General features: G+C 35.9%; 1 protein-coding gene and 1 long non-coding RNA gene across 14 annotated transcripts in view; one reads left to right on the top strand and one right to left on the bottom strand.

Moving 5' to 3' along the window:
* Window positions 1–4,005, bottom strand: part of LOC106727784 — a 19,824-nt gene extending 15,819 nt beyond the window's left edge. The window contains exon 1 of the long non-coding RNA XR_001364037.1: window positions 3,904–4,005. This is a non-coding gene — a long non-coding RNA (uncharacterized LOC106727784). The remainder of the gene's footprint in view (window positions 1–3,903) is intronic.
* ADAM22 (ADAM metallopeptidase domain 22) overlaps window positions 1–26,322 on the top strand; it is a 177,700-nt gene that overhangs the window by 53,396 nt on the left and 97,982 nt on the right. For all 13 annotated transcript variants that reach the window (XM_005876132.2, XM_005876131.2, XM_014547621.1 and 10 more), the window contains exon 4: window positions 23,020–23,086. In XM_005876132.2, coding sequence (XP_005876194.1) covers window positions 23,020–23,086 — 67 coding nt within the window. The remainder of the gene's footprint in view (window positions 1–23,019; window positions 23,087–26,322) is intronic.

The raw sequence follows: 26,322 nt of genomic DNA, 5'->3' as shown, positions 1-26,322 counted from the left end.
TTTTTTTTTTAATTCTGGGATTTATTTACCTTCTATAATCGAAACTTTGTTGCCTTCAGTGGAGCTCAGAGCCAGCCGGGAAGCTTGGCTTCCTCCATCACTGGAGAAACCAAGCCTCCTGCTCGCTTCAGCTCCGTGGCTGCCGGCTGCCATCTTGGTTGGGTTAATTTCCATATAGTCGCTCTGATTGGCTGGTGGGCATGGCTTAAGGCAGCCGTGGGCAAACTATGGCCCGTGGGCCGGATCCGGCCCGTTTGAAATGAATAAAACTAAAATAAAAAGACCGTACCCTTTTATGTAATGATGTTTACTTTGAATTTATATTAGTTCACACAGACACTCCATCCATGCTTTTGTTCCGACCCTCCGGTCCAGTTTAAGAACCCATTGTGGCCCTCGAGTGAAAAAGTTTGCCCACCCCTGGCTTAAGGCATAGCAAAGGTATGGTCAATTTGCATGTTTGTCTTTTATTAGATTAGATTGCCTGATACATCTCTTTAATACAGTGGTTCCCAACATGGGGCACACACCCCACAGGGGGGCAATTTGATTTTTAAGGGGGGCAATTCAAGAATGAGTTATTAACAGTGATTTTTTTGCATTTCTCATGGTTCTAAGGGCCTCATATACAGTACATAAGTATATATTGTGACATATTTATGCATTTCATTTCTCTATTATATGTTTTGAAACTTCATTTGCTATTTTTCATATCACTTCATATTATAATTTTTTAACAATTTCTTAGTGATTTCTTCCGTACTTCTTCAAATGTCCTTTTTTTCTTTTATTTTTCTCTTTCATGGATGCCATGTTCTTTAGAAGCTTGTTTAGATCAAGTTAATGGCCTTTTAGGCTTCTTCCATGTGAATAGGAGTCACTTTTTGAATAATAAGAATTATATGTTACAGAGGGGGCATCAGGATTTTAGAGATGCTTGGGTGGGGCATGGCCAAAAAAAGGTTGAGAACCACTGCTTTAATACTTTATTTTAATCAACATGTTGTGGTTGCATACTTTCTAATTACCCCTCTTAATATGAAATATTATTTTCTATAGAGAGAATGTGGAGATAATTCAGTCTTACCAGCAGTATGAAATTTGATTGAAATTTGTTTTCAGTTATTGATAGAAAATTTTCTTTCAGTTTTTTATCTTTCTATTAATAATGTCTGATAAATTTGGGGGATTTTTTAAATCAAATTTGGGACAACCTATTATAATAAGTTATATCATTTTATGACATTTCAAGTTTTGGGGGGACATTGACAAATCCGAAATACTCTAAATGAATGAGCCTCACTAAATGGCTTGTCATCAGTGTCCTCATTTAGTGACATACTATGGTTTTGCATTATCTTCACTGATGTCAGTATTTCAAATCAGTAAGAATTTAAATCATTTTTAGTATGATTATTACGATTAACTCCTTTTCATAATCAGATTTTTTAAAGTAACTCAACTGCCTGTTCATTATTTTTATTTCTTTTTGAGGGATTGCTGCTTTTGGTACAATCTGGAAAAAATTTATAACATTTGCTTCTCAATGTCAAAATACTTTCAATTGGTTATATGACTGTTCCTTGTTACGTTTGCTTCAGATTCCATTAATTTTTTCTGAATTTTCTTTTAGCTGTTTAATAAATGTAAAAATGACAACAGAATGTACCCTTTTTATATATCTAAATCAGGTATCATAATTTTCTCCAGTTTTATTGAATTGTCTTTTCAAATTTCAGTTAAAAATGGTGCATTAAAACTTTGTGAGAGAAAAAAATATATAGTGAGATTATATTTAATACATTTCCTACAGGAGAGCACTTTGAATTTTGACTAGGCATCAGTGATAAGAATCCTCTGCTTATAATTTTAATTGGTGACTGGAAAATTTCCCCACAGACTAGCTTTTATTTCAAAACGTTCACCTTTACTACCCATGTTCTTCAGTGTCAGGCATCATAGGGCACATCTCTATGGTGAGAGGACGTTGCTTAGGTTCTTAGGTTCAGGGTAGACCTCTCTCTGGCCATATTTCACTGGGAACAAATCATTTGCAGGGGTGGGGAACAGCCTGTGAAATAATTTGGTCTGGCCCTGCCAAGCCATTAGGAGTGAGTTAATTAACTGTTTGACCAAATGTGGCAGACTAGTTTTTAAAAATTTTTTTTATTGATTTAAGAGAGGAAGGGAGAGGGAGAGAAATATAGAAACATCAGTGATGAGAGAGAATCATCTATCAGCTGCCTGCTGAACGCCCTCTACTGGGATCGAGCCAGCAACTTGGGCATGTACTCCAATAGGGAATCGAACTGTGACCTCCTGGTGCATAGGTGGACACTCAACCACTGAACCACACCAACCGGGCCAGCTTCATATATATTTATCTGTTTCCTTCTTTTTCCATTTCTGTTTCTTTATATTAATTTCATTTTCTACTCTTGAAAATTGCCTTTTTTCCCCTTAAAAATTAGTTGCAAGCAGTGTGGGGTTCTATGGTAAGAGGCAGAATTTCTTTTGCAGCTTCTATTTGGAAACATCCTTGGAAATGACTCTGGTCAATCTTGGGTGATGTGCCTACTTGTTTTTTTGTTTTGTTTTGTTTTTACCAATTACAATTGACATTCAATATTATTTTATGTTAGTTTCAGGTATACAGCATAGTGGTTAGAAATTTATGTAATTTACAGTGATTCCCCCTAATAGTACTCACCTGGTACCATACATAGTTATTACATTATTATTGACTATATTCCCTATGTTGTATTTTACATCCCTGTGACAATTTGTGCTTCTTAATCGCTTCACTTTTTCATCCAGGCCCCCAACTCCCTCCCATCTGAAAACCATCAGTTTGTTCTCTGTATCTATGAGTCTATTTCTTTTTGGTTTGTTAATTTATTTTGTCCTTTAGAATACACATATAAGTGAAATCATATGGTATTTTTCTTTCTTTGGCTGACTTAACTTAGTTTGATACCCTGGATTTGTTGTTTCACTCATTCATGTATGCATTGGTTCATTCTTTATGTGCCCTTACCCAGGATCTAACCTGCAGCCTTGGCCTATTTAAGGACAACGCTCTAACCAACTGAGCTACCCAGTCAGGGTATGGCTTCAATTTCATTAATTGTAATCTGTCTATTCAGATTTTCTGATTTTTCCTGATTCAGTTTTAGAAGATTTGATGGTTCTAAGAATTAATCCATTTCATACAGATTTTCTAATTTGTTGGCATGTAGTTGTTGGTAATACTTTCTTACAATCCTTTGTATTTCTGTATGTCAGTTTTATTTCTCTTTCATTTCTGAGTTTATTCATTAGGGTCCTCTCTTTTTCTTGATGAGTCTGGTTAAAGGTTTGTCGATTTTGTTTATCTTTTCAAAGAATTAGCTCTTGGTTTCATTGATCTTTTGTATTGATTTTTAGACTCTATTTTGTTTATTTCTGCTCTGATTTTTATTATTTCCTCCCTTCTACAAACTTCGGGCTTTGTTCTTTTTCTAGTTCCTTTAGGTATAAGATTAGATTTAATATTTGAGATTTTTCTTGTTTCTTGAGTGAGGTAGGCCATAATTGCTATGGATTTCACTCTTAGTATTCCTCTTGCTGTGTTACATAGATTTTGGGTTGTTGTGTTTTCATTTTTGTTTGTCTCAAATCTTTTGATTTCTTCCTTCATCTCATTGTTAACCCATTCATTGTTTAGTAGCATTTTATGTAGCTTCCATGCGCTTTGGTGTTTTTCAGTTTTGGGTTTTTTTTTGGTAATTAATTTCTAGTTTGATACTGTTGTACTTGGAAAAGATGCTTCTTAAATTTATTGAGACTTGTTTTGTGTCCTATCATGTGTGAGCCTAACATGTGGTCTGTCCTGGAAAATGTTTCATACGCACTTGGAAAGACTGGGGGTGAAATGCTCTAAAAATATCAATTAAATCCATCTGGTCTACTGTGTTATTTAAGGCTGCTGTTCCCTTGTTATTTTCTGTCTAGAAGACCTATCCATTGATGTCAATGGGGAGTTAAAGTGCTTTACTATGACTGTTATATCAGATATACATACATATAAAGACAATAGATGTAGCCATGCCTAAAGTCAGTTCAATCCCACAAATATAATTCCTGTAAATAAAAATAAATTCCCTGCTTTGTTTGTTATTTAGGTTTTCCAAGTCATCCTTCTATTGAGCTACCTGGTGTCTAGTGATCCCCAAATGCCAGTTCTCAGAGTGACAACAGCAGAATCACTTGGGGGACTGTGGTGAAATTATTTCCAAACCAAGTTGCACCCACGAGGATTCAGAATCAGTAGACCTGGTGGGAGGATCTGGGAATCTTCAGGTTTGTAGACCTTCCCAGGTGATTTCCATATAGAGTGGTGACTAAATATGTTCTGGTCTATGCGGTGATCATTGGTATAGGGTAGAAACCTTATCTAATAGTTCAGCATACACTCTGACCCTTACTTCTTCTCACTCTAAATAAAGTGCCAAAGATTTAATTAAAAATAAATAGATTATGGGTACTGAATGTACCATTCTTCTGGAGATCAAAAGAACTTTAAAAACCATCTCAGAAGCAGGTAGGGGTTAATGTTGGTTGGTGTGAGCCCTCATAAATATTATCTGTGGATTGGTGTTATGAATTGAATGTGTCCCCTTATAATTCATAAGTTGAAGCTGTAACCCCAATGTGATGTTATTAGGAGATGTGGCGTTTGGTGGGTAATTAAGTTGAGATGAAATAATGAGACCTTGTTAAGGGATAGGTGCCCTTAAAAGAAGAGACTAGACCAGAGCTCTTCCTTTGTCTGCCATGTAAAGATACATCAAGAAGGCCACCATCTGCAAGCTAGGAAGAGCTATGCTCACCAGACACTAAATCTACAGGCGCCTTGATCTCAGAATTGCCAGCCTCCAAAACTGTGAGGAATAAACGTTTGTCTAAGCCACGCCAGTCTGTTTTGTTATAGCAGCCTGAGCAGACAGAGACGTTGGGAAGCATTTCATAAACATTCATTAACTATGAAGTAGATAAATCTTGTTGTGCTTTTAAAGAGCTTGAAAGAGAGTAGTAAAATGCCTACAAAATTCCCTCTTATTATGCCATATAATAGCAAAGGAACTGTGGATTCTGGCTCTGTCCATGGAACTAGGCTGTCTCCACCATTCCTGACACTCCTCCTTGTACATTTGGAATCAATCATCATAGGCATGCATAGCTGCAAGCATTTGGTTTCAGAAAAGAGGTTAAGAGAAACTAAGTGGTAAAAGGAATATGCTGGATCAAATAAAAAAGCCGCACTGATGAAACTGGAGGAGGAAATGGAACCAGACCTCCAACCATCACATTTCATCTTAGTACATTAAATGCCTTCTTACCAAAGCTAAGCAAAGCCAGGAAATATTGAAAGTTTGACTTCTGAAGCCGCGCAGCTTGGATTTTTCTTCAAGTGCCATGTCCCAACAAATGATGAAGCTTAATATTGTAATGTATTTTCCTTTTATTAGTAATCTAAAAATCTGTGCTTCGTTTCATGCTAGTGAAATTTGTGAGTTGGAGCAGTCATTTATTATGTTTCCCCCTTGAGTTTTTATTTTTGATCAAGGTTATATATGTGTACATATTGAAATAAATTTAATAGTTGTATATTTTTCCTTTCCCATGAGGTGGCAATTTTCAGCTCTTTCTTACTTTTTCCTCATATGTAATAAATGTAGAAAGAATGATAGAACTGGAAAATGTCTATTATACTTTTGTCTAAAGCTATTTTTCAAAGTGTGTTCTCAGATTATTCTTATCAGATTTAGCTGGGATGATTGTTAAAAATGAGACCTGAGTTCCCTTCCAGACCTGATAGACTTGCTGGGGGGGAGGGACTTAGACATCTATATTTTAAACAGCTTCTAAGTGATCCTTATGCAAATTATATTATGAAAGTCACTTTCCTAAAGCTTCTTGATTTTTGCCAGGGTATGTAATGTTTTCTAGTTGTATTTCTGTCTTTCTATTTATTGTCATGTGATTAGGGTTTGACCTAACAAAGGTTACAGCTTTCATGAATGATATTAACACAAACAAGACGAAACAGTAAGTTCACTCCTAGAGAAATGGGAAATGGCTCTAGAGCAGCGGTTCTCAACCTGTGGGTCGCGACCCCTTTGGGGGTCGAACGACCCTTTCACAGGGGTCGCCTAAGACCATCGGAAAACACATATATAATTACATATTGTTTTTGTGATTAATCACTATACTTTAATTATGTTCAATTTGTAACAATGAAAATATATCCTGCATATCAGATATTTACATTACAATTCATAACAGTAGCAACATTACAGTTATGAAGTAGCAATGAAAATAATTTTATGGTTGGGGGTCACCACAACATGAGGAACTGTATTAAAGGGTCGTGGCATTAGGAAGGTTGAGAACCCCTGCTCTAGAGACTGAAATCTAGGTCCTAGATGTATTTATTACTATTGGGGTATTGTTTCTAGGCTCTTTTAGGGGACAGATTTAAAAATTGTGAATTATTTTAAAATGAGAATTATCAATAGGTACATTACAATATATTAAATTATAATATGCATTTTTTCTTTTAATGACATTCATAGTTCTTGACAGTAACATAATTACTTCCTGCTAACCATAAAAATGCTGAGTGGTAGTTGAAGACTACTTTGTATCTTCATTGGGTCTTAGAATATTTCCCATTTAGGAAATACAGTCAAGGTACTATTCTCAGAATTCACTCTAAATATTTATTTTCTCTGTTTAGTTATACTACCAACTGGGTTGTTTGTTTCCCAACAGCCGGCATTTTTAAAAAATTAATTTATTCTATGAAATATGTAAGGTATATCATGTTAAAAACTATATAAGGGGGGAGGATGGGGGTTAATGGGGGGGATAAGGACACATTTGTAATACCTTAACTAATAAAGAATTTAAAAAAAAAGAACGTAAAAAAAGAAACAAACAAAAAAAACTATATAAAATATATAAAGTATATACTTAGAGAAGTGTCACTTACATCTGTTTCCTCCACCCAGTTTCCAGCTCCTCCCTTCTTAGAAGTAACCATTTTTATTAATTTCTGACTTTCTTGTCATTGTTTCTTTTCTTTCTTTCTTTCTTTCTTTTTTTTTTTTTTTTTTTTTGCAAATGAAAGCATGCAGGTTTGCTTCTATTTTTTTTTCCACAAAAAATACAAAATATATTAGCTTTGTGTTTCCCCCACATCTTTTCCCTTCATATGTATCTGGAGATCAAGGAGAGACCTTGTAAACTGCCACTTTCTGCTCATTCCCCAAAGACTCTGAGATGGTCCCATTGAGGTAGTAGTTTATTTTGTTCTTAGGTTCTCTCTTGATTCAGATCCCCAAACTTGACCCTTTATTTAATAAAGACCTGTTGACCAGGGTCGGTATTTATTATCCCATGTTAATGAAAATGACTTGAGAAATAACACATGTTTATTTGTGTGCCAATTCATATGTAGATTACCTATGTCAGGTGGCCATGAAAGAACTGGTTATGCCTCCCTTTCATCCTCTGAAAATAAAAGATCCACACTGTAGCACCCAGAAACCACCATTTTTCCTGTTGTTTCAGTTTGTCCTGGATGTCACAGTCTCTTTTTCTACGGTTGTTCTTCCTTAAAACATTGCTGAGAACCATTACGGGGCAGTGTCGTTAATAAAACTCTTCTGTGAGGGACCTTTTATTTTGTAATAGGTACATTACATTATATTAAGTAATCTAGATTTTTTCCCCATCACTAGTCTATTCTACCCAATTAGCATGTTCACACTAAGTAGAGCAGAAAAACACCAGTATTGCATAAAAAATAGAGAATTCAAATCTAATAAAATAAATTATATAATTGGGTAGAAATAGAAAGCATTGCTTTTTTCCATATTTGCAGCATGCATTGACAATAAGGCACATTGTAAAGGAAGAAAGTACTCTTTCCAAAGAAAGATTTTTTTTCCAATTGAATTCACTCTTTAAGATTCCCAATGGCATGTTCACTTCCTGTTTTCCTGTTGCAGGCACACAAACTTGGAACATGAAAACCCCTGAAGGTCAAATACTATTTAAATGGTTTCTTAGTCGTGGACAATGGCTTCTTAGCAACAAATATCTCTGATTCTTACATAGTAATCTTAGAAAGCAAATTGCATAATTACTTTGCAAGAAATGATTGGTTATAATAATGTTTACATAAAGTTATGGATAAAAGCAGTATCGGCACATTCCTTTTGATAGATAGCTTATGAGCACTTTAGCTTGTTGCTACTAAAAGATTGTGCTTAGTTGTAATATCAAAATATATATAATGATATGCTATTGTATTATATCATGCCTAATGATTTTCTTTTCTGAAATCAATACAAAATGTGTAAACTACTAAACTATAAAAACCAATTAGCTTCATTAACATTCCATATTTATATGGTAAAAAATTCAAGCAATGTATCATTGAGTTAGGGACAAGATACATTAGCCCTTTTTTAAAATTTTAGCATACTGGTTTTGAAATTCTTAAGACAGAATTTACTTTTAAATATATTTTGTTCTTAAAAAAGATTAAACCTTAAGCCATAAAAACTTTAGTATTGTGCCATCCTCCATATTACTGATGAAAACGGACTAAGTGTTAAGTTCCTGAGCATTTATAAGAGTTCACGAAGAAAAGTGAAAGCCATTTCTTACGTGGATAGTAAATTTTTTCTGGGGAATACTAATGATTAATCAGAAAGGGCTTTTCTGTCACCCCCACGACTTACTGCATTCTCATGCTTATTGGTGTGGTGTTAATGAGCAGGCATCAAGTATTACCCATGGTGTGCGCTCTAATTATCAATGTGAAAAGTTGGGACTGGCTGGCTAAAGCCTGACACAGTAGGTTTTTAAATGGCTCTGCTCTGCCCATGGTGTGCTAGGAAGAGGGAGGCTGGTGCTATAACCACATGTAACATTTCGTAGGAGGCTGCTATCCCCCACAAGGCATCTCCACTCTTAAGGGAGGGCTCATATCTGCCACGTGCATGGGTTTGTGATTTGTACTTTCAGGCTGTCGTTGGAAGAGCAGAGCAAACTGTTGTCCTTGTTTGTTTCTTCCAAGTTGTGTTGCCCTTGGTCTCACTGCCTCCTTCACTATCCCAATCTACCTTGGCAGTACTGTTGAAATTTTGCCAGGTGAGTTTATATTAAGACTTTGACTCTTTCCACTGCTTCCCAATGCAATAGGCCCAGGTGGTCACCAAGTCCTGCAGATGTATTTACTCAAGAGAATATATATTAAAAAAATTTTAGCCCTAACCGGTTTGGCTCGGTGGATAGAGCATCAGCCTGCAGACTGAAAGGTCCCAGGTTCGATTCCGGTCAAGGGCATGTACCTTGGTTGCGGGCACATCCCCAGTAGGGGGCGTGCAGGAGGCAGCTGATCGATGTTTCTAACTCTCTATTCCTCTCTGTAAAAACTCAATAAAAATATGTTTAAGAAAAATAAATCTAAATTTATTTATTTTGTATTCACATAGTATATAATTTAAAATGTGAAAAAGAGTGAATCAGTCAGGGGCACAGTGGAGAAGAGATGGCATTCCAAATAGGATTATTCCTATTTATTTGTAAATGAAACTACAAAGCATGGAAGTAAGGAAACTATAATGGAGGCTGTTAGTGTCAACCCAGTTGGGAAGGAGGGAAGGGAGTGGGTACTAGAACTAAGGGAGCCATTCCTACTGTATAGCTGTCAGCCCTTGAGAGAAGCCATAATCTTCTGTAGAGACACAGCCAATTCCAGGGACCTAGAGTGAGAAAGCCAGGAAATAAACACTCTGTCCTCATTCCTGTCCCACTGATCTATCCTGGTTTCCAGTGTCCAACCCAGCCAGAAGCCAGAGAGCAGGAAACCCGTGATGCTAACCAGACAGGCCAACCTGCTGGGGCACAAGCTGGGTGGCAAGTGGATCTCAAGAAGCCAATGGAAGATACCTAGCACAACAAGTAATATGGGAGAAGTCTCTTTCCTGCCCTGGCACCCAGTTCCCCACTGTGAAAGCAACCATTTACCAGGACCCGCCCCCCGCTACATCTTAAATCCTGTTAAAGTAAACTGAGGGTGGGAATTATTTTCACAGATTTCAACATTTACCTAAAGCAAACCTTGTTGCTTGGAAGGATCTACCAATATGTGCCAAAGGTTTGCTGAGGGTCACTCAAGATAAGATGACACATATCCTGTTCCTGTATTCTGGGTGCTTTGTTTCATCCATTTTGGCCTTAAAACTTCTAAGTGGGTTAGGTTTTTGCATTATAGCCTTATGTTTCCTGTTAGTGAGCTGGCTCAGAAATAAACATGTAAAAATATATTGCTTCTTTTCCGACAAGTGATTATAGACTTTTTTCCTGAAATGGACTTTTCAATAGCTTTAAAACACAGTTTCCTAACTTGCTCTCCATGGATGGGCACTGAATTTCAGGAACCCCTGAAATTGCCTTTAACATGTGAAATTTTTAGGAGAGGAGGGCCATGGCTTTCATCAAATCCTCTTAGAGGTCTTTGTGTCATAAAAGACTAAACACATTTGTCTACAGGAAGTTTGATGCATTTGGAATTTCTCCTCATTACATAATTTTAATGTGACCTCTGCATTCTTAGGGTTCGACAGCCTGGACAAAGTGAAATTCAAATGCTCTCAGTAACTTGCAAACTAAAATTCTCTAGTGTTATGGGTTAATATGTGCTAAATGATCCTTGAAATATAAAATAGTGGGATCGTGGTCAAGAAATCCCACTATGGCCAGCTCGTAAGAAGATTTATGTTCAATGAGAATGTTTCACTTGTATGTAATCTAGAGAAAAATGTTTTGCTTAAGTGATAAAGAGGATTTGGGTCAATGAAAAAGTTGCCTAGAATTTATTTTCTACTCAAAAAATTGATTTATTGTTCAGAAATTTTATAGTATGTTCTATTGAGTGAAAATTGTCATTGATTTTCTGTATACTTGTAGGTAGCCTTGATAAATAAAACTAAGTACATTTATGATAAAAAAATTTTATCATAAAATTATTCTTTTATGTGAACGGTTGTCATATTTTGGATTCCAACTTTATGTACTCTTTCCTCTGGCCAAATATTCTTCTGAGAGAAAAAAATATCTTGTTTAATATTAAAAAATCACTGAGTGAGTTCATGGTATGATTTCCTAGTAGCATTTACTTTTTCTCAAAAAAGTAACTTTTCCCTTTCATAAGGCATGGGGGCAAGGAAACTACTGAAACTATTAGTGGAGCAATAGTTGCTCAGTGGAAAGCATTGTTAGACTGGAATAGATGAGTCAACTCTTTACTTCCACTCATTTTACTTTGTTTTTCTTAGGACTCTGGTTACAAGTGTCCAAAACCTAAATAACTTAAAGCAGGGAATTTATGTTTATTTACAGGAATTACATTTGTGGGGTGGAACTGGCTTCAGGCATGGCTACATTCACCTTTCAATTTATTGATTCTTTTCTGTCTGTGTCACCTCCATTCTCTCTTAATACGTGTGTTCTTCATGCTGAGAACAACACTCTAGTTATAGAACAGTGATGGTGAACCTATGACACGCGTGTTAGAGGTGACATGCGAACTCATTTTTTTGGTTGATTTTTCTTTGTTAAATGGCATTTAAATATATAAAATAAATATCAAAAATATAAGTCTTTGTTGCGTGTCAGAGGTGACACGCGAACTCATTTTTTTGGTTGATTTTTCTTTGTTAAATGGCATTTAAATATATAAAATAAATATCAAAAATACAAGTCTTTGTTTTACTATGGTTGCAAATATCAAAAAATTTCTATATGTGACACGGCATCAGAGTTAAGTTAGGGTTTTTCAAAATGCTGACACGCCGAGCTCAAAAGGTTCGCCATCACTGTTATAAAAAGATCCAGACTTTTATAACATTCCAGCCAGCAAACCATGTAGGAAGAAGCCTTTTCTTTCTCCACTTAAGAATATATAAAAATCCAAGGGAAAGAATTTGATTGGTCTTGCTTGGTCACATTATTGGATCAAATCATAATACTAGCAGCTCATCCCATGATTAACAGTCCATTCATTGAATAGTGAAGCCATTTCCCAAAGGAAGGGGAGGGGTATCATTACCAGAGTAAGGGGGTAAGTTTGCTGGGCTGGTGTAACCAGCACATGCCCAGCACAATGAGTTAGTATATACCTGTGTCAGAAAATCCTGCTTCCGAATTAGTAACTAGAATGCCATACTCTGGGTTTTATAAGCTAAGAATTAACCTGCTTGTTCTAGTTTGACTATAAAAGCACAGACAGAATGTCTGAAAAAATATGGATCTGTTTTATCTCCACATATTCTTGGTCTTTCTATAGGAGACTGCAAGTAGATAATACTTAAATATAATCACTTCATAATCTTTATTGTTGCAGAAGGCTTGTAAGTTGCCTACTAGCTGGTAAAATTAAATATGAATGCAAATGGAAAATAAGTAGCACAGTATTTTTATGCTTCTGACAGATTTGGAAATAATTACCTGCATGGGTATTTACCCTTTTTTTCTTTAGGACACTGATAAAGAACAGAATCCCCCAATCGGCCCTGCTCTGAGCCCGACCAGGGGCTGCACCTAGGGATTGGGCCTGCCCTCTGCCACCCGGGAGCAGGCCTAAGCCAGCAGGTCGTTATCTCCTGAGGGGTCCCAGACTGCAAGAGGGCACAGGCCGGGCTGAGGGACCCCCCCTTCCCCCCCGAGTGCACAAATTTTTGTGCACCGGGCCTCTAGTACTTATTATAATTTATTATACTTGTGACATATTAACAATACACTAACAGTACAATCAGCCAGCCACAGACTAAAGCTATGAGAAAGGTTCCTTACTTTAGCAGTTCATTAGAATAGCCAATATTGTATCTGTTTCTCTTGATGTGTAAATCTCTGGATAAATTGAGCCTATCTTTTGTTTTGATTTTCATAACTAATCTCCCTTATCCCTTTTCCCAACCTAAGCAATGAGAAGTAAATAAGGACAAAGTGAAAATTTTTCCTGATTTAGTCACCCATTTTTAAAGGATTATTTTGTAAAAGATTGTTCAGAATTTATGGCAACAATAACAAGTAAAAGGAAAAAATTCTCCTATAAAATCTTAACACCCTAAGAAAACAACTGGCTTTTCCCTCTTCATTTCTTTCTTCTTTCATTTTTCCAATTGCAGATGCACATACTTTATATCATTGTCATTATATCATATTCTGCCCATTTCATTTAACATTTGCCATAGACATTTCCATATATTGCATATCCAGTTTTGCTACATAAGATCTAATTTGCCAATGTTCCATAATTTGCAAAGGAGTGAACATTTATGTTATTTCCAGTCTTGAACTTTGTAAATGATCCTATTATAAACATAATATAAGGTGTGTATTAAAACTTTTCTTTTTCTGGTATTATTTCTTTAAGAAAAATTCTAAGCAATGGATCAAAGAGTAGAAGCATTTTTGTAACTTAATTTTATAGTGAATTTGAGATAGTTTTAAAATTTGGAAATGTGTAGCTACAATGTTTTTAGTAGTTTTTAAAAAATTGCTCATATAAATGTAGCTTTTATTATTTATTGGCTCTATCCCATGTATTGTATCAAATTATCTCCATTTACTCTGTTTCTGGGAGGGGGGAGAATGAAAACCTAAAGCATAGGTTCACATGTGAAAGAAAAAAGAGAGAAAGGTGAGGGGGCACTTATTGATTTTCTTTTTACCCTACTGTCTAATTTTTATTAAGTCTGCCTGATGTAATTTCCATTAGGTCTACCTTGATTTCATTTATCCTTTTTTTGCCTATGTATGAGAGCTTATTATTTCAGATTGTATGTATGAGTTAACCTTTGAACCCAGTCCTGATCAGTGAAAAATCATGATGTAATATCTTTCCCACCATCTTTCCCTTTATAAGAAGCTTTTGGATGATTTTCCTGCCCTTCCATCTCCCTCCCCAGCACCGGAATTTTTTCATAAAACTAGATCTCCTTAATTTTCTATGATGGTTATAATCATATAGGCTACCTCCTTAAGACTTTGAGTGGGAAACTCTGTGCCAATATTTATAGTTGTCTTAAATATCTATTGGGCAGTTCAGAAAACAAAAGGCAATGGGTTAATTCTGCACCTTATACCTCACTAGCGGCTTTATACATCCCATGAACATTGGACATAGTGATTGATCTCAGCTCATTTGAAAATGTTCAGGAGTTGTGAGCGCTTGATTGTATCTCTTGGGAAATCACATAACATTTTGTATTTCTTTTTGTTTCCCAGGGATCTAACTCAATCCCTGGCAAGTATGACTTTTAGCATTCTCCATGTCCCATGGACAGAGAAGTATTTTTCATCTTTTTGTGGGCGAGAATAGAGACTATGAAGGGATAAGTTCCATGATCAATTAGGTTATTTTGATTTAGGATAAAAAATTAGTTTCTTCTGTCAAAAATTTAACCTGTAGTATTAATTTCAGAACATGTTGGCTTATGGTTGTCAGACATATTCATTGCCTTATAAACTATAAAATCCCTGGATGAAAACTTATACTGCGGCTTTTATTTATAAGCAAGCTCCTAAATGTCACATAAACATAAAAGTACATCTTTGTTATTCTACATAGTAATTGCATACATTTGTTTCTTAATCCACCTGGACAGTTTCAATTGTTTCCCTAAAACCACGGATCTGCAGATGATGATAGCCATAATCAAGTTTGTGAGGAGGAATTCTAAATTAGAGAACAAATAATTCCCATAGGATAGTTATAATCTGAATCTGATTTTGTTCCCACATCTTTCCAAATTTTGACAAATTCAGGACTAGAATATATAATAGCATTATACCTGAAAGGCTTTTTTTATTCTCTTTGTGTATGTGTATTTTCATTTTTGGAATGGGCAGTGATGATTATTATTTGGTACTTGTTACCTATGTAAAAAAGGAAAAATAATGAACCACTTTCTCATTTTCTCACTCTCTGTTATTCTACTGAATCTGCTGTCAGGCACAAAAAATAATGAACCACTTTCTCATTTTCTCACTCTCTGGTTTCTGCCAGTGTTATTCTACTGAATCTGCTGTCAGGCACGTTACCAGCAACATACTTGTCTTCACATTTAATAATCTTTTTCTGTCCTTGGCTTTTCTTTAAGTATTTGGAAAGGTTGAAAAGGTTGATTCTCTCATCATTAAAACTCTTTTCTTAAAATACTAATTTATCTTTCCTTTTCTCCTCTCTTTTTGATATCATATCCTTCTCTAAATGGGCACTTCCAAGCCTGAGTCAATGTCTTTTATTCTCCCTGTTACTATCATAGCTCAAATCTATTTCTGTAGATATATCCTAAACCTGTCCTCTCTCATGAGTTTTCTCCCTACACCTCATGAGAGAGGACAGATACTACTAACATAAGTGGCATCAATAGAGTACAAGTTTAAGATGTTATGAGTGTGTGTTTATGAAGTGACCAGGCTTTTTGTAATCACTTCAGGATCAATATGTCCATCACTAAGCTCATCAACTTTTCCCTTGTATAGGTCTTTTCCCAGATTTTCACATATCTGCTTCCTTAGACATCCAGGCTTATTAAATAATCTGTTGCAGATGATGAGGTAAAGAGAAAATTAGAATTTTGGTTAGGGCTAATTTTCTATTGCTGTGTAATGAATTGCCACAAACTTAGTGGCTTGAAAGAACATAGATTTGTTTTCTCATTGTTTCTATGGATCAGGAGATCATTTTCAGACTAGCTGGGTCCTCTGCTCAGGATGGAATAAAGGTGCTGGCTGGGGAGCCGATTACATCTGAGGCTCAAGGTTGTGTTTCAAGGTCATTCAGGTCATTGGCAGAATTCAGAATTGGCTGTATGACTGCGGTGCCTGTGTTCTTGCTAGCTGTTGTCTGTGGACCTCTCTAAGCAACTCAAGGTCATCCTCAGGTCATTGACACATAGTCCCTTCCGTAGGCACTGCATGGCTATCAGGCCCGCGGATGAACTTCTGCTACTGCTTCCTGACCTGCTTGCGGGCTCCCCTGCTTAAGTTAGGCCCACTCCATATTCTCTCCCTTTTCATTAACTCTGAGTCAGCTGATAAGGGATCTTAATTATATCTGCAAAATCCCTTTTTCCATATACTGTAACAAAATCGTGAGAATGCTATCCCATCATATTCACAGTCCAACCCACACTTGGGGAAGTACTTATGCAGGGTGTATACACCATCCAGTGGGAATCAAGGGGACGTCTTAGAATGCTACTTACCACAGGTAGGTGGTAGCAAGTATGGTAATGAGTGCCAGCGTTAGTTAGTCAAGCGATGCCATTAAGATGGTTCTACTAACATAAGTGGTATCAATAGGGTACAAGTTTAAGATGTCATTAGTGTGTGTTTATGAAAAGTTTACTAATTCTATATATATATATATGTATATGTTTTAAAACATACCTAGAAAATGTTTTACTATGTACTCATCTACATTCCATTCCACTAATTGCATCTTAAATCTGTCTTTGGTGCTTTTTGGTAAGCAATTCCCACAATGCAACCATATTTCAATGGGAAATTTAAGGTTATTTTGAGAACTGCTACGTTTTTATTGAGAGATACAAGCAAATACTCTTTGCCTTTATTCTTTGTTATAAAATTCTATACAATCATACATGGTGGTTTTTCCCCCCTCTAAGCTAGTCCAGGTAAGGTGCAATGTGAGGTGACTTTCTTCAGCTGTCATCCCAGATAAGGATAATTGCTTCTGGTGAATAATCAAATGATGGCTTTCATCCTATTTCACCCTTTGACCTTTGGCGGAACAGCATTTCTTCTAAGTTGCTTTGTGTGTATGTGTGTGAGCAAATCACAGTTGAAATGTTATTTTTCTTAGGAAGAAATCTGTTAAGAAAAGAAAAAATGTAGATTCTTATTTGAATAAAGAAAACAGTGTTTCTACTCTGGTTTTCTAAAATGTATTTATAAATAGCATCTGTTTCTATATAAATATAGAGGTTTGTTAATTGCATTCTGCTGATGTGTCTAAATTGATGATAAAGCTTTTCTTTGAGTCATATCTATTTTGTATTCTTTGCTCTGTTGTCTAAACCATTTTTTTCCAATCTCAAAAGAAGGTATCTCCTTAAAAAAGTATCTTTTTAGGGAAGTCACTATTTTTCATACATTTTGCATAAAGCAGAGCCCATTACTAATTTTATGCTATTTATTCCGTAAGATGTAAGAAAGATAGCTACTCAGTCTTATTCTATTTTACAGAGGCTGAGATTTAAAAATTTACATGATTTTTACAAATACGTTATGTTAGCTAGAACATTTTGTAGGAAAAAAAAGGAAGAAGTAAACTTTGGTTTTATTTTCAAATCAGTGGTTTATGTTGATATGGTATTTAGCTGATTTGAAATTAAATACTGACTCTTGAAGACAACTGTTTTGAGTGTTTAATTTGGAACCAAGACCATTATATGAGAACATTCTTTATACATATATTCATAGATTACTGTGCTTTAGACCCTCTAGCTTTGTACTTGATCTGAGGGAGTTTAAAATGGAATTGGAAATTAATGTGCTTATCTCTACCCACATATACACTCAGTCTTCATTTCTCTTGATTGACTTAGCATTTCTCTTAGAAAAAAAAAAAGATTCATGGCTCAGTCAGTAATTGTATTCATCTTCTATTCAAGTCTTTCTTGAACTTGTTCCGGTCAGGCTGACATTTTGCCTCCATTAAGGGAGCCTTGGTGATAGACATAAATCCACAGGATAATGTCTTATTCTTGAGTGCCTCTGAAATGTGTTTCTAACCCAATCTCAAAGTGTCTAATGTGTTTTAGGTCCTAATTATCTTCATTCATCAATGTTTTTCCCCCCTATTTCCTGGGTGAACCAGATCTAGTTTTGAGGATATTAATAGCCTATACCACAGCCGTGGAAGGAGAAATTTGTTGCTACCAGTAGCAAGAAGGTGGATGACATTCACTTCTCTACACAAAGGTCACTTTTCAAGTAGCTGACCTGTGATTTTCTCCTCTGAATGCTTGATGGTAGCTGTATACACTGTATTTCAAATCTGCAATTTCCAACAACAGAGCCATTTCTTACCTGAAACATGGATATTAGCTACTTTCCATGGTAGAGTTTATAGCATTCCATATTATTAAAAACATACACTTAGAAATATACATTTGTTTCCTATTTGAATCAGCGAAAACGTTGAATAAAGGTATAAGCAAAATACTTTTAAGAAGAGCATTTCAACTCCATCCATGCATATCCACACATGTCCATATGTGGATGGAAATTGTGGAGAGTTTTCCATCTGTATGCATACCATTTAGAAGTACAAGAGAGCCCAGGGAAAATAATTTCCATCGCCAGCATCAGAGATACTTCTATTCATCTATTTTTGTGCATGTGCATTATAGAAATCAAATATACTGCTCTTGTTGCTACAATATGGCTTGCATTAAATCCAAGGAGAAGTATTTCTTTTTGAAATTAAAATAGGGAAGCTAAACAATATGCAGTCTATTAAAAAGTAAATATTTTAAATGCTTTGCAAAATTGTAGTCATATTGTTGCCCTTTATAACTCTCAGATATTAAACTGCAGTTTCATTCTTAGTTAAGCTGTTGCTAATTCCATTATTTGAAGAAAGTAATTTAAAATAAACATAGAAACAATTCCTTTTTGGATTAGGGGTAATAGGTTTACATATCATCTGTGATTATGATGATGATGATGGCTTTTTTAAAGTGCTGATAAATTTCCATGTTATCTATAATAGGTTTACATATCATCTGTGATTATGATGATGATGGCTTTTTTAAAGTGCTGATGAATTTCCATGTTATCTACTCTATTAGATTTCTCATAGTGACAGCACACACATAAATGAATATGTGGCATTTTTCACAAATCTATCCTAAGTTGGAGAAATTCATTCTAACTCATGTAATAGAGACACTTTTATAATGAATCTTCTTTGCTAATCATCTCTACCTACTGCAGTTAGGTTATTTTTAATAGGACTTTCATCTTGAATAGTCCTTTCATGTACATTGGCTATGATAAAATCCCCAGCAGTCTCTTTTTATGCTTTTCTGTTAAAAGAGAGATGTGGTTGTTCAAATCATGGACTCAGGAATGAGACCTACCTGGGAATGAATCTGGTGCTATCATTGACCAGCTGGGCGTCCCACTTGACCTTTCCACACTTCCGTTTCCTTGCCTACCAAAAGAGATCATATGTATACCTACCTCATCAGTTGTCTGTGTACTTTAGTGAGCTACTAATGCATTTAAAGCACCTAGCACAGTGCCTGGCACACATACTAGCTGTTAGTACTATTTCCACAACTTGAACCCTCAACTCTAAATAGGCTTATCGTTTCTCTACCTCTGGAGTCACTTGTAGTTTTTCCTCTGCTACAAGTCTGCTTTTGTTATTCCTCTCATTTGAAATGTCCTTCTCTGCCTCTCCATTCTATCCACCTTCTAAGAATGAAGTCTTACAGCCTTCATGAACCCTGACCTGACTGTTCTAATTCTCAGAGATCTTTTCTTTTTGTGCATTCTACGTGCCTACTGTCAGTTCCATTTACTGAGGCTCTCAATAATACATTGCCTTCAGATCTGTTCCTTATATTTTCTTGTTTTCATAATAAGACTTGAAGTGCCATGGGATCAAGTGCCCTTTATATGCTCACATCTTCCTAGGAATTGAATATGTGAGCATGTTGTTGAGAGGTATTTTGTCTTTTTTTAAAATGATTTTGTTTCAAAGAATAAATGGCATAGAAACTAAAAAAGCAGTACAAAAGATCAATGAAACCAAGAGCTGGTTCTTTGAAAATACAAATAAGATTTACAATTATTTAAGCAGCCTCATCAAGAAAAAAAAGAGAGAGAACCCAAATAAGTAAAATCAGAAATGAAAGAGAAGTAACAACTGATATCACAGAAATACAAAGGATTATAAGAAATCACTATGAACAGCTATATGCCAACAAATTGGACAACTTGGGAGACATGGAAAAATTCCTAGAAACATGCAATTTTCCAAAACTGCATCAGGAAGAATCAGAAGCCCTGAATAGATAACAACTAATGAAATTGAGACAGTAACAAAAAAGAACTCCCATCAAACAAACAGTCCTGGACCCCATGGCTTCATAGGCAAATTTTACCAAACATTCAAAGAAGAAATAACACCAATCCTAAAAAAAATAAACATATGGGACTATATCAAACTAAAAAGCTTCTGCACCGCTAAATAAACCATCTAAAAAAAATGCAAAGGGAACCCACCGAATGGAAGAACATATTTTCCAATGATACATCTGATAAGGGGTTACTTTCCAAAATATATAAAGATCTTATACAGCTCAACATCAGGAAGACAAATAATCCAGTTAAAATTGGGCAAAAGATCTGAATAGACACTTCTCCAAAGAGGACCTGCTGATGGCCAATAGACATATGTAGATATGCTCAACATCACTAATCATCAGAGAGATGCATCTTAAAACCACAATGATCTATCACCTCGTACCTGTCAGAATGGCTACTATCAATAAATCAACAAACAAGTGTTGGCAAGGATGTGGAGAAAAGGCAACCTTTGTGTGCTGTTGGTGGGAATGCAGACTGGTGCTCCCAAGGTGCTCCCAAGACAAAGAATTATCTGACCCAAAATGTCATTAGTGTGGAAGTTGAGGAATCCTGAACCCTGGATGTCACCAATAGGTGGTTGAATTTGTATCCTGGCTATTTAGTGTCTTTTGTATATTTATTATATCATAAACATTTACTAACCAGGTGCATCATGAATATTAAATATCTTTCTATCAATGTGTAAAACATACATGATTTTCTTACCTATACTTTATACAGCCAATGCAATTTACCCACGTCTAATGAAATTTTGCTTACTAGCTACTTATCTATATTTAAATATCTTAAGAGTGTTTGCCTACGTTATTATAAACTTCAAATTTATTCATTTAGCAGACTTGAAGATTCACAAAAGCAAATTCACATCACACCAGTCCTGAAATTTCTAATAAGAAATAAATGTCCTGATTGTTTGAGCCATGTGTAGTTGTGTTTTCTGCAACTTGCAGCTTAGAGCATCCTTGCTGGTTCCTCCTTAAAAAATCAATAGGAAAATGTATTCCAAAGACAAATGAAACAAGGGCTTAGACAATGATGATATTTTCCCCAAATGGTAATGTAAGAATTAGATACTGTAGAAACTGATTATGGTGCCTATGTTAATATGACTCTCATTTGATCAGTCTGTTTACATTTCAAGCAACTGTAACTATGGTGCTTATCATGGGAGGACTGTGTGCTCAGAAATGTACTTTTTATTTTATTTTATAATTGGGACAATTTTGGCTTGGTGACCTTCAGAACACTGTGAAAAAGGTTTTCTTAATTGGCTGAATGTTTATTCATAAAGTAGATTTAGAATATCAACTGATGGTTGGCATCAATTCAACACCAGCGGGGATCCCCAGTTTGGGATGTGGTGAAAAAAGAAACGTTATTCAGTGCAAACAGCTCAATTATGAAACAGCACAGCTGTGGAACAGCAGGGCTGTGAGATGGTTCTGGGGTGAGGCAGCCCTGGGGCGAGGCGGTCCTCAGACAAGGCCCCTCTTGGGCTAGAGACACTTCTGCTCTGCCTGCTCTGCTCCAGTTGCTCTGTTCTGTTCTGGTCTGGTGAGAAGTCTTTGGTGCTTTGTCTTAGGTGTTTCAACTCCAGTTTTCAGTCTTTGGTGAAAAGGGAAAGTGCTCTGCCTGAGCCAGAGAGGTGCTGACTTATATAGAGAGAAGTCCATGCCCCAGTCTCTGATTAGTCGGTCCTCATGCAAATGAGGACTCCAAATCCTCACACTTTGATTGGTCCAAAAGGCACTGTCTGGACTGATCAGCATGGAGCCACTCTGATAGGTTGGTGAAGATGCTAAGAAGGATATAGCCTTACGGTTCCATTTGGACCAGGGATGCCTCAGTCTTATTGGTTGAAATAGGATTCCAGGAACTGCTTTATAAGGCCTGGCTCAGATGGCAGGAACACAGTTCAGGCAGGCTGTTCAGTGCGGTTTGAATGAGAGAGCCCTGTTTTTAGACATGGCTGCAAGGCTCTGCTTTTAAATTTGAGCTCAGTTTGCCACCAGGAGCCTTTCTTAGTAGGTATCTCCAGTCCCAGGGTCCACAGAAATTTATAGCTTCATGTATTATTTTTATTAATGTTAATTTTATTTTAGTGCTTTAAAAATAATAGACTTCAATACTTTTTGTGTAAATTGCGTCTTGAGGTACTTCCATTAAAGTGTGTGGGACATTTTTTCCACATACATGGAATTAAAGAGAAGTGCATTTAAGATGATGCAAATAGTTTAAAATTCTATGAGAAGTTTGTTGTTTAGTAGATTTCAAAATGGGATTATTTTATTGCTAATGCTATATTTCTTTTCATTTCTTTTAGCATTCTTTGCCCCCTTTTTATTTTTGTGATGGAAACTAATTTTTTGTCAGATAAAATATCACACACAACACATAAAGAGATGGTGAGGGATGGTAGCAAGTTAAAACTGTTTAATAAAAAGCTAAAGCAAAAAGGGAAGAAGATGTCTTTATAATAATGGTGTGCTTCCGGTAGTTTCCTAGAACTCTTCAACAAGATCAGTGGAATCAGCTCTGCTAAGCAAGGGGGTGACAGGTGGTGTAGTCAGTTCAACCTCATAACCCTTTAGAAGTATTAGGCCAGTCAGAGAGAGAGAGAGAGAGAGAGAGAGTCCTATAAAGCTTTATTTTTGTTTTAAAGTCGGAGTTAATGAATCATTAAAGCTAGTATGGGTAAACTTGATTTTCAAATGCGTTACATTTCCTAGTCCTCTTTAACCATCCTTTATTTTGTTGTTGCAGTGATTTGCTGTCCTCTGAATACATAGAGAGACACATTGAACATGGAGGGAAGACGGTGGAAGTTAAAGTAAGTAAAATTTTTCTCCCTCTCAGGAACATTTTTTTCAGAATCTTTTGAATACTGATTACCATTTTAATACTTTCAGTGATACGTCTAATGTACCGTTTGGGGGTTTTATAACAAAGAATTTTATCAAACCCTGGCATGGGTGTTGTCCCATGCACAGAAAGGTTGCTGGTTGATTGTTGGTCAGGGCACTTGCCCAGGTTTTGGGCTCAATCCTAGTTGGGGACCAGGAAGAGGAAGCCAGTGGCTGTTTCTCTCTCTCTCATCTTCTCTCTCTCAAATTAAATTTAAAATCTTTTTTTAATATATATTTTTATTGTTTTTTTTTTACAGAGAGGAAGGGAGAGGGATAGAGAGTTAGAAACATCGATGAAAGAGAAACATTGATCAGCTGCCTCCTGCACACCCCCTACTGGGGATGTGCCCGCAACCAAGGTACATGCCCCTGACTGGAATCGAACCCGGGACCCTTCAGTCCACAGGCCAACGCTCTATCCACTGAGCAAAACCAGTTAGGGCTAAATTAAAAATCTTAAAAAATTGTTTTTAGCAAGAAAGTATATTACCAATTACTTTTGAAAATAAAATAAAACCTTTAGTTATTAGAAAAAGAATTGTAAGTACACTGTAGGAGTCATTGGAGGTATGTTTTACAGAATTAATATTGCTGCAAGAGGTTCTTTTTTAATTATATCACAGAAAATAATTTCTGAAATTTGCTTTTAAGGTTAGCACTGAGAACCAAGAGGTGAAATCTTGGGTCAGGGTATACATAGCTTTTTATTTTGTTGGGAATGACTTTCCCTGGTAAAATGATAAACTTATTAGATCTACTGGGAAGTCCCAGGGAATTTTAAAACTCTGGAAACAGTAATCTCAAGATCCTAGTTCTTGTCACATAAGTTCTGAAAAGATTCCACACAAATAAAAAGCCTTCTCCAATTATAGGCGTAAGAATGTATGTTGGTTCCTTCCAGTGCACTGATGAATCTTAGGGCATATGAGACTGAACTCCACCAAAGGCTTGCTTTAGGCTCAATGTTTAGGGTAGCAAGTTTTAGTTAATTGTCTATTTTCTTTTGAACAGTATTCAGACTACTTATTCTGCCTTGTCATAATTATATTGCTATTTATATATATTTGCTTTCTTTTTCTGATTATATTTGATGCATACTCATTTTAGAAAACTTGTAAGTAGAGATAACTATATCAAAAAAGAAAAAAAAAATCACCCTTAAACTCTACTGAGGTAAATTTTGTTTTCATTTTGGTGTATTTCCTTTTAGTGTTGTTTTGTTCTATGCACATACTTATATTTTTATATATAAGTATATATAAACATATATACAATGTTATATCTTACTTTTTAAAAAAATATATTTTATTGATTTTTTACAAAGAGGAAGGGATAGGGATAGAGAATTAGAAACATCGATGAGAGAGAAACATTGATCAGCTACCTCCTGCACACCCACTACTGGGGATGTGCCCGAAACAAAGGTACATGCCCTTGACTGGAATTGAACCCGGGATCCTTCAGTCCACAGGCTGACGCTCTATCCACTGACCCAAACCGGTTAGGGCTATATCTTACTTTTAAGAAATAAACATTATATCATCCTATATAATAAAGAGCTAATATGCTAATTAGACTGGACAGCTGAATGACCTTCCAGACGAACTTCCTGAATGACCAGGGGGCTGGGGGAGGTGCCGAGAGGTAGCTGGGGCCACAAGGGCCAAGCCCCTTGCACTAATTTTGTGCATGTGGCCTCTAGTATTGTAAATATTTCCCCAAGTTATTTTCTCTCAAAGCCTATATTCTATGCTTTTCAATTTAAATATATTACTGTCATAAAACTTTTTTATTTAAATTAAACTCTATATAAGTAAATAACTAAGATAAATTACATTGTTCTCTTTAAGTGATGACATGAAACAAATTAGATTTTTTTAATGATATGTTAACTAAATGAAGGAAAACTTTTTATTGTGGAAATTTTCAAACATATATAGCAGTGAAAGGAATACTATAATGAACTCCCACATACCCATTTTCCAGTGTCAACAATTATAAACATTTTGACAGTCTTTTATATCTCTACTTGTGTATGTGTATGTGTTGTGTGTGTGTGTGTGTGTGTGTGTGTGTGTGTGTGTGTGTTGTATTTAAAAGCACATTCCAGACATTGGGGCATTTCTCCAACAAATAAATTTTTATATATCTGTACATCTCTGACAGATAAAGACTTAAAAAAAAGTCTGTTAATGTTTACAAGGTACCTAGATATAATAATTATGCCAGTCCCTCTGAAAGTTATTCTAAACTTAAGGTTAACTAATTAGAAGGTTGATTGATTTATATCTGCCTTACTTCAGAAAGGATGCCAGGCTTCTTCTAGTTATGACATAGGAGAATGGAGCCATTTGGCTTATTGTTGGAAAAATAATTCCCTAGATTTAGAATCTCTGGGCTCCTTTTATTCTCATCCCCATTTATTTAGCTTCACTTCTTAATTTTGTATGATGTTTTTCAGAATGCACAGGATATCTTATTTCTTTGTTAAATTAAAGACGAAAGGAAACAGGCAGTTCACTCTCTGTTTCTATTTATGTCTGTCAGTGGAATGCTGAAATGCAAACAGGAGCATGGAGGGCAGATCCAGCAAACAGCTATCTATGGTCTCTACAGTAATATCCCTTTTCAGGAAACTTGTACTTAATCATCAAAGCATACTTTGCTCTGAGTTCATTAGGCTCCGTGGGTATATATAACACCCAGAGCATTGACTTTACCCCACAGTCTTTGGGAATTGCATTTTCTTGGTTGATAGTTTGTCTAACCCCTAACCCTATCAAACCAGGGAAATGATCATCCAAAGTTCATTTCAGTACTTGGGCCAGAGGACATGACTCCCTTTAAGAAAACCATTTTGATCTCACCCATCATTCTATTTGTTTCCAGTTCATTTAAAAAATGAATTAGAGAATTTAACTCAAAACTCAAAATTCTCCTCTGTGTTTTTTCCAGGAACCACTTTTTTGTTGTTGTTATTATTAATCTTCACCCAAGTATGATCTTTATCCCATTGATTTTTAGAGATAGTGGAAGGGAGGGAAGGAGGGGGAGAGAAAGAGATTTTGATGTGAGAGAGACATATTGATTGGCTGCCTCTTGCAACCCAGGCTTTGACCAGGAAAGGACCCTTTGGTGGGCAGGCTGATGATCTGACCAC

Source organism: Myotis brandtii, unplaced genomic scaffold (genome assembly GCF_000412655.1).
Source record: "Myotis brandtii unplaced genomic scaffold, ASM41265v1 scaffold48, whole genome shotgun sequence".
Taxonomy (NCBI): Eukaryota; Metazoa; Chordata; class Mammalia; order Chiroptera; family Vespertilionidae; genus Myotis; species Myotis brandtii.
This window is presented reverse-complemented; position numbering and strand designations above follow the sequence as displayed.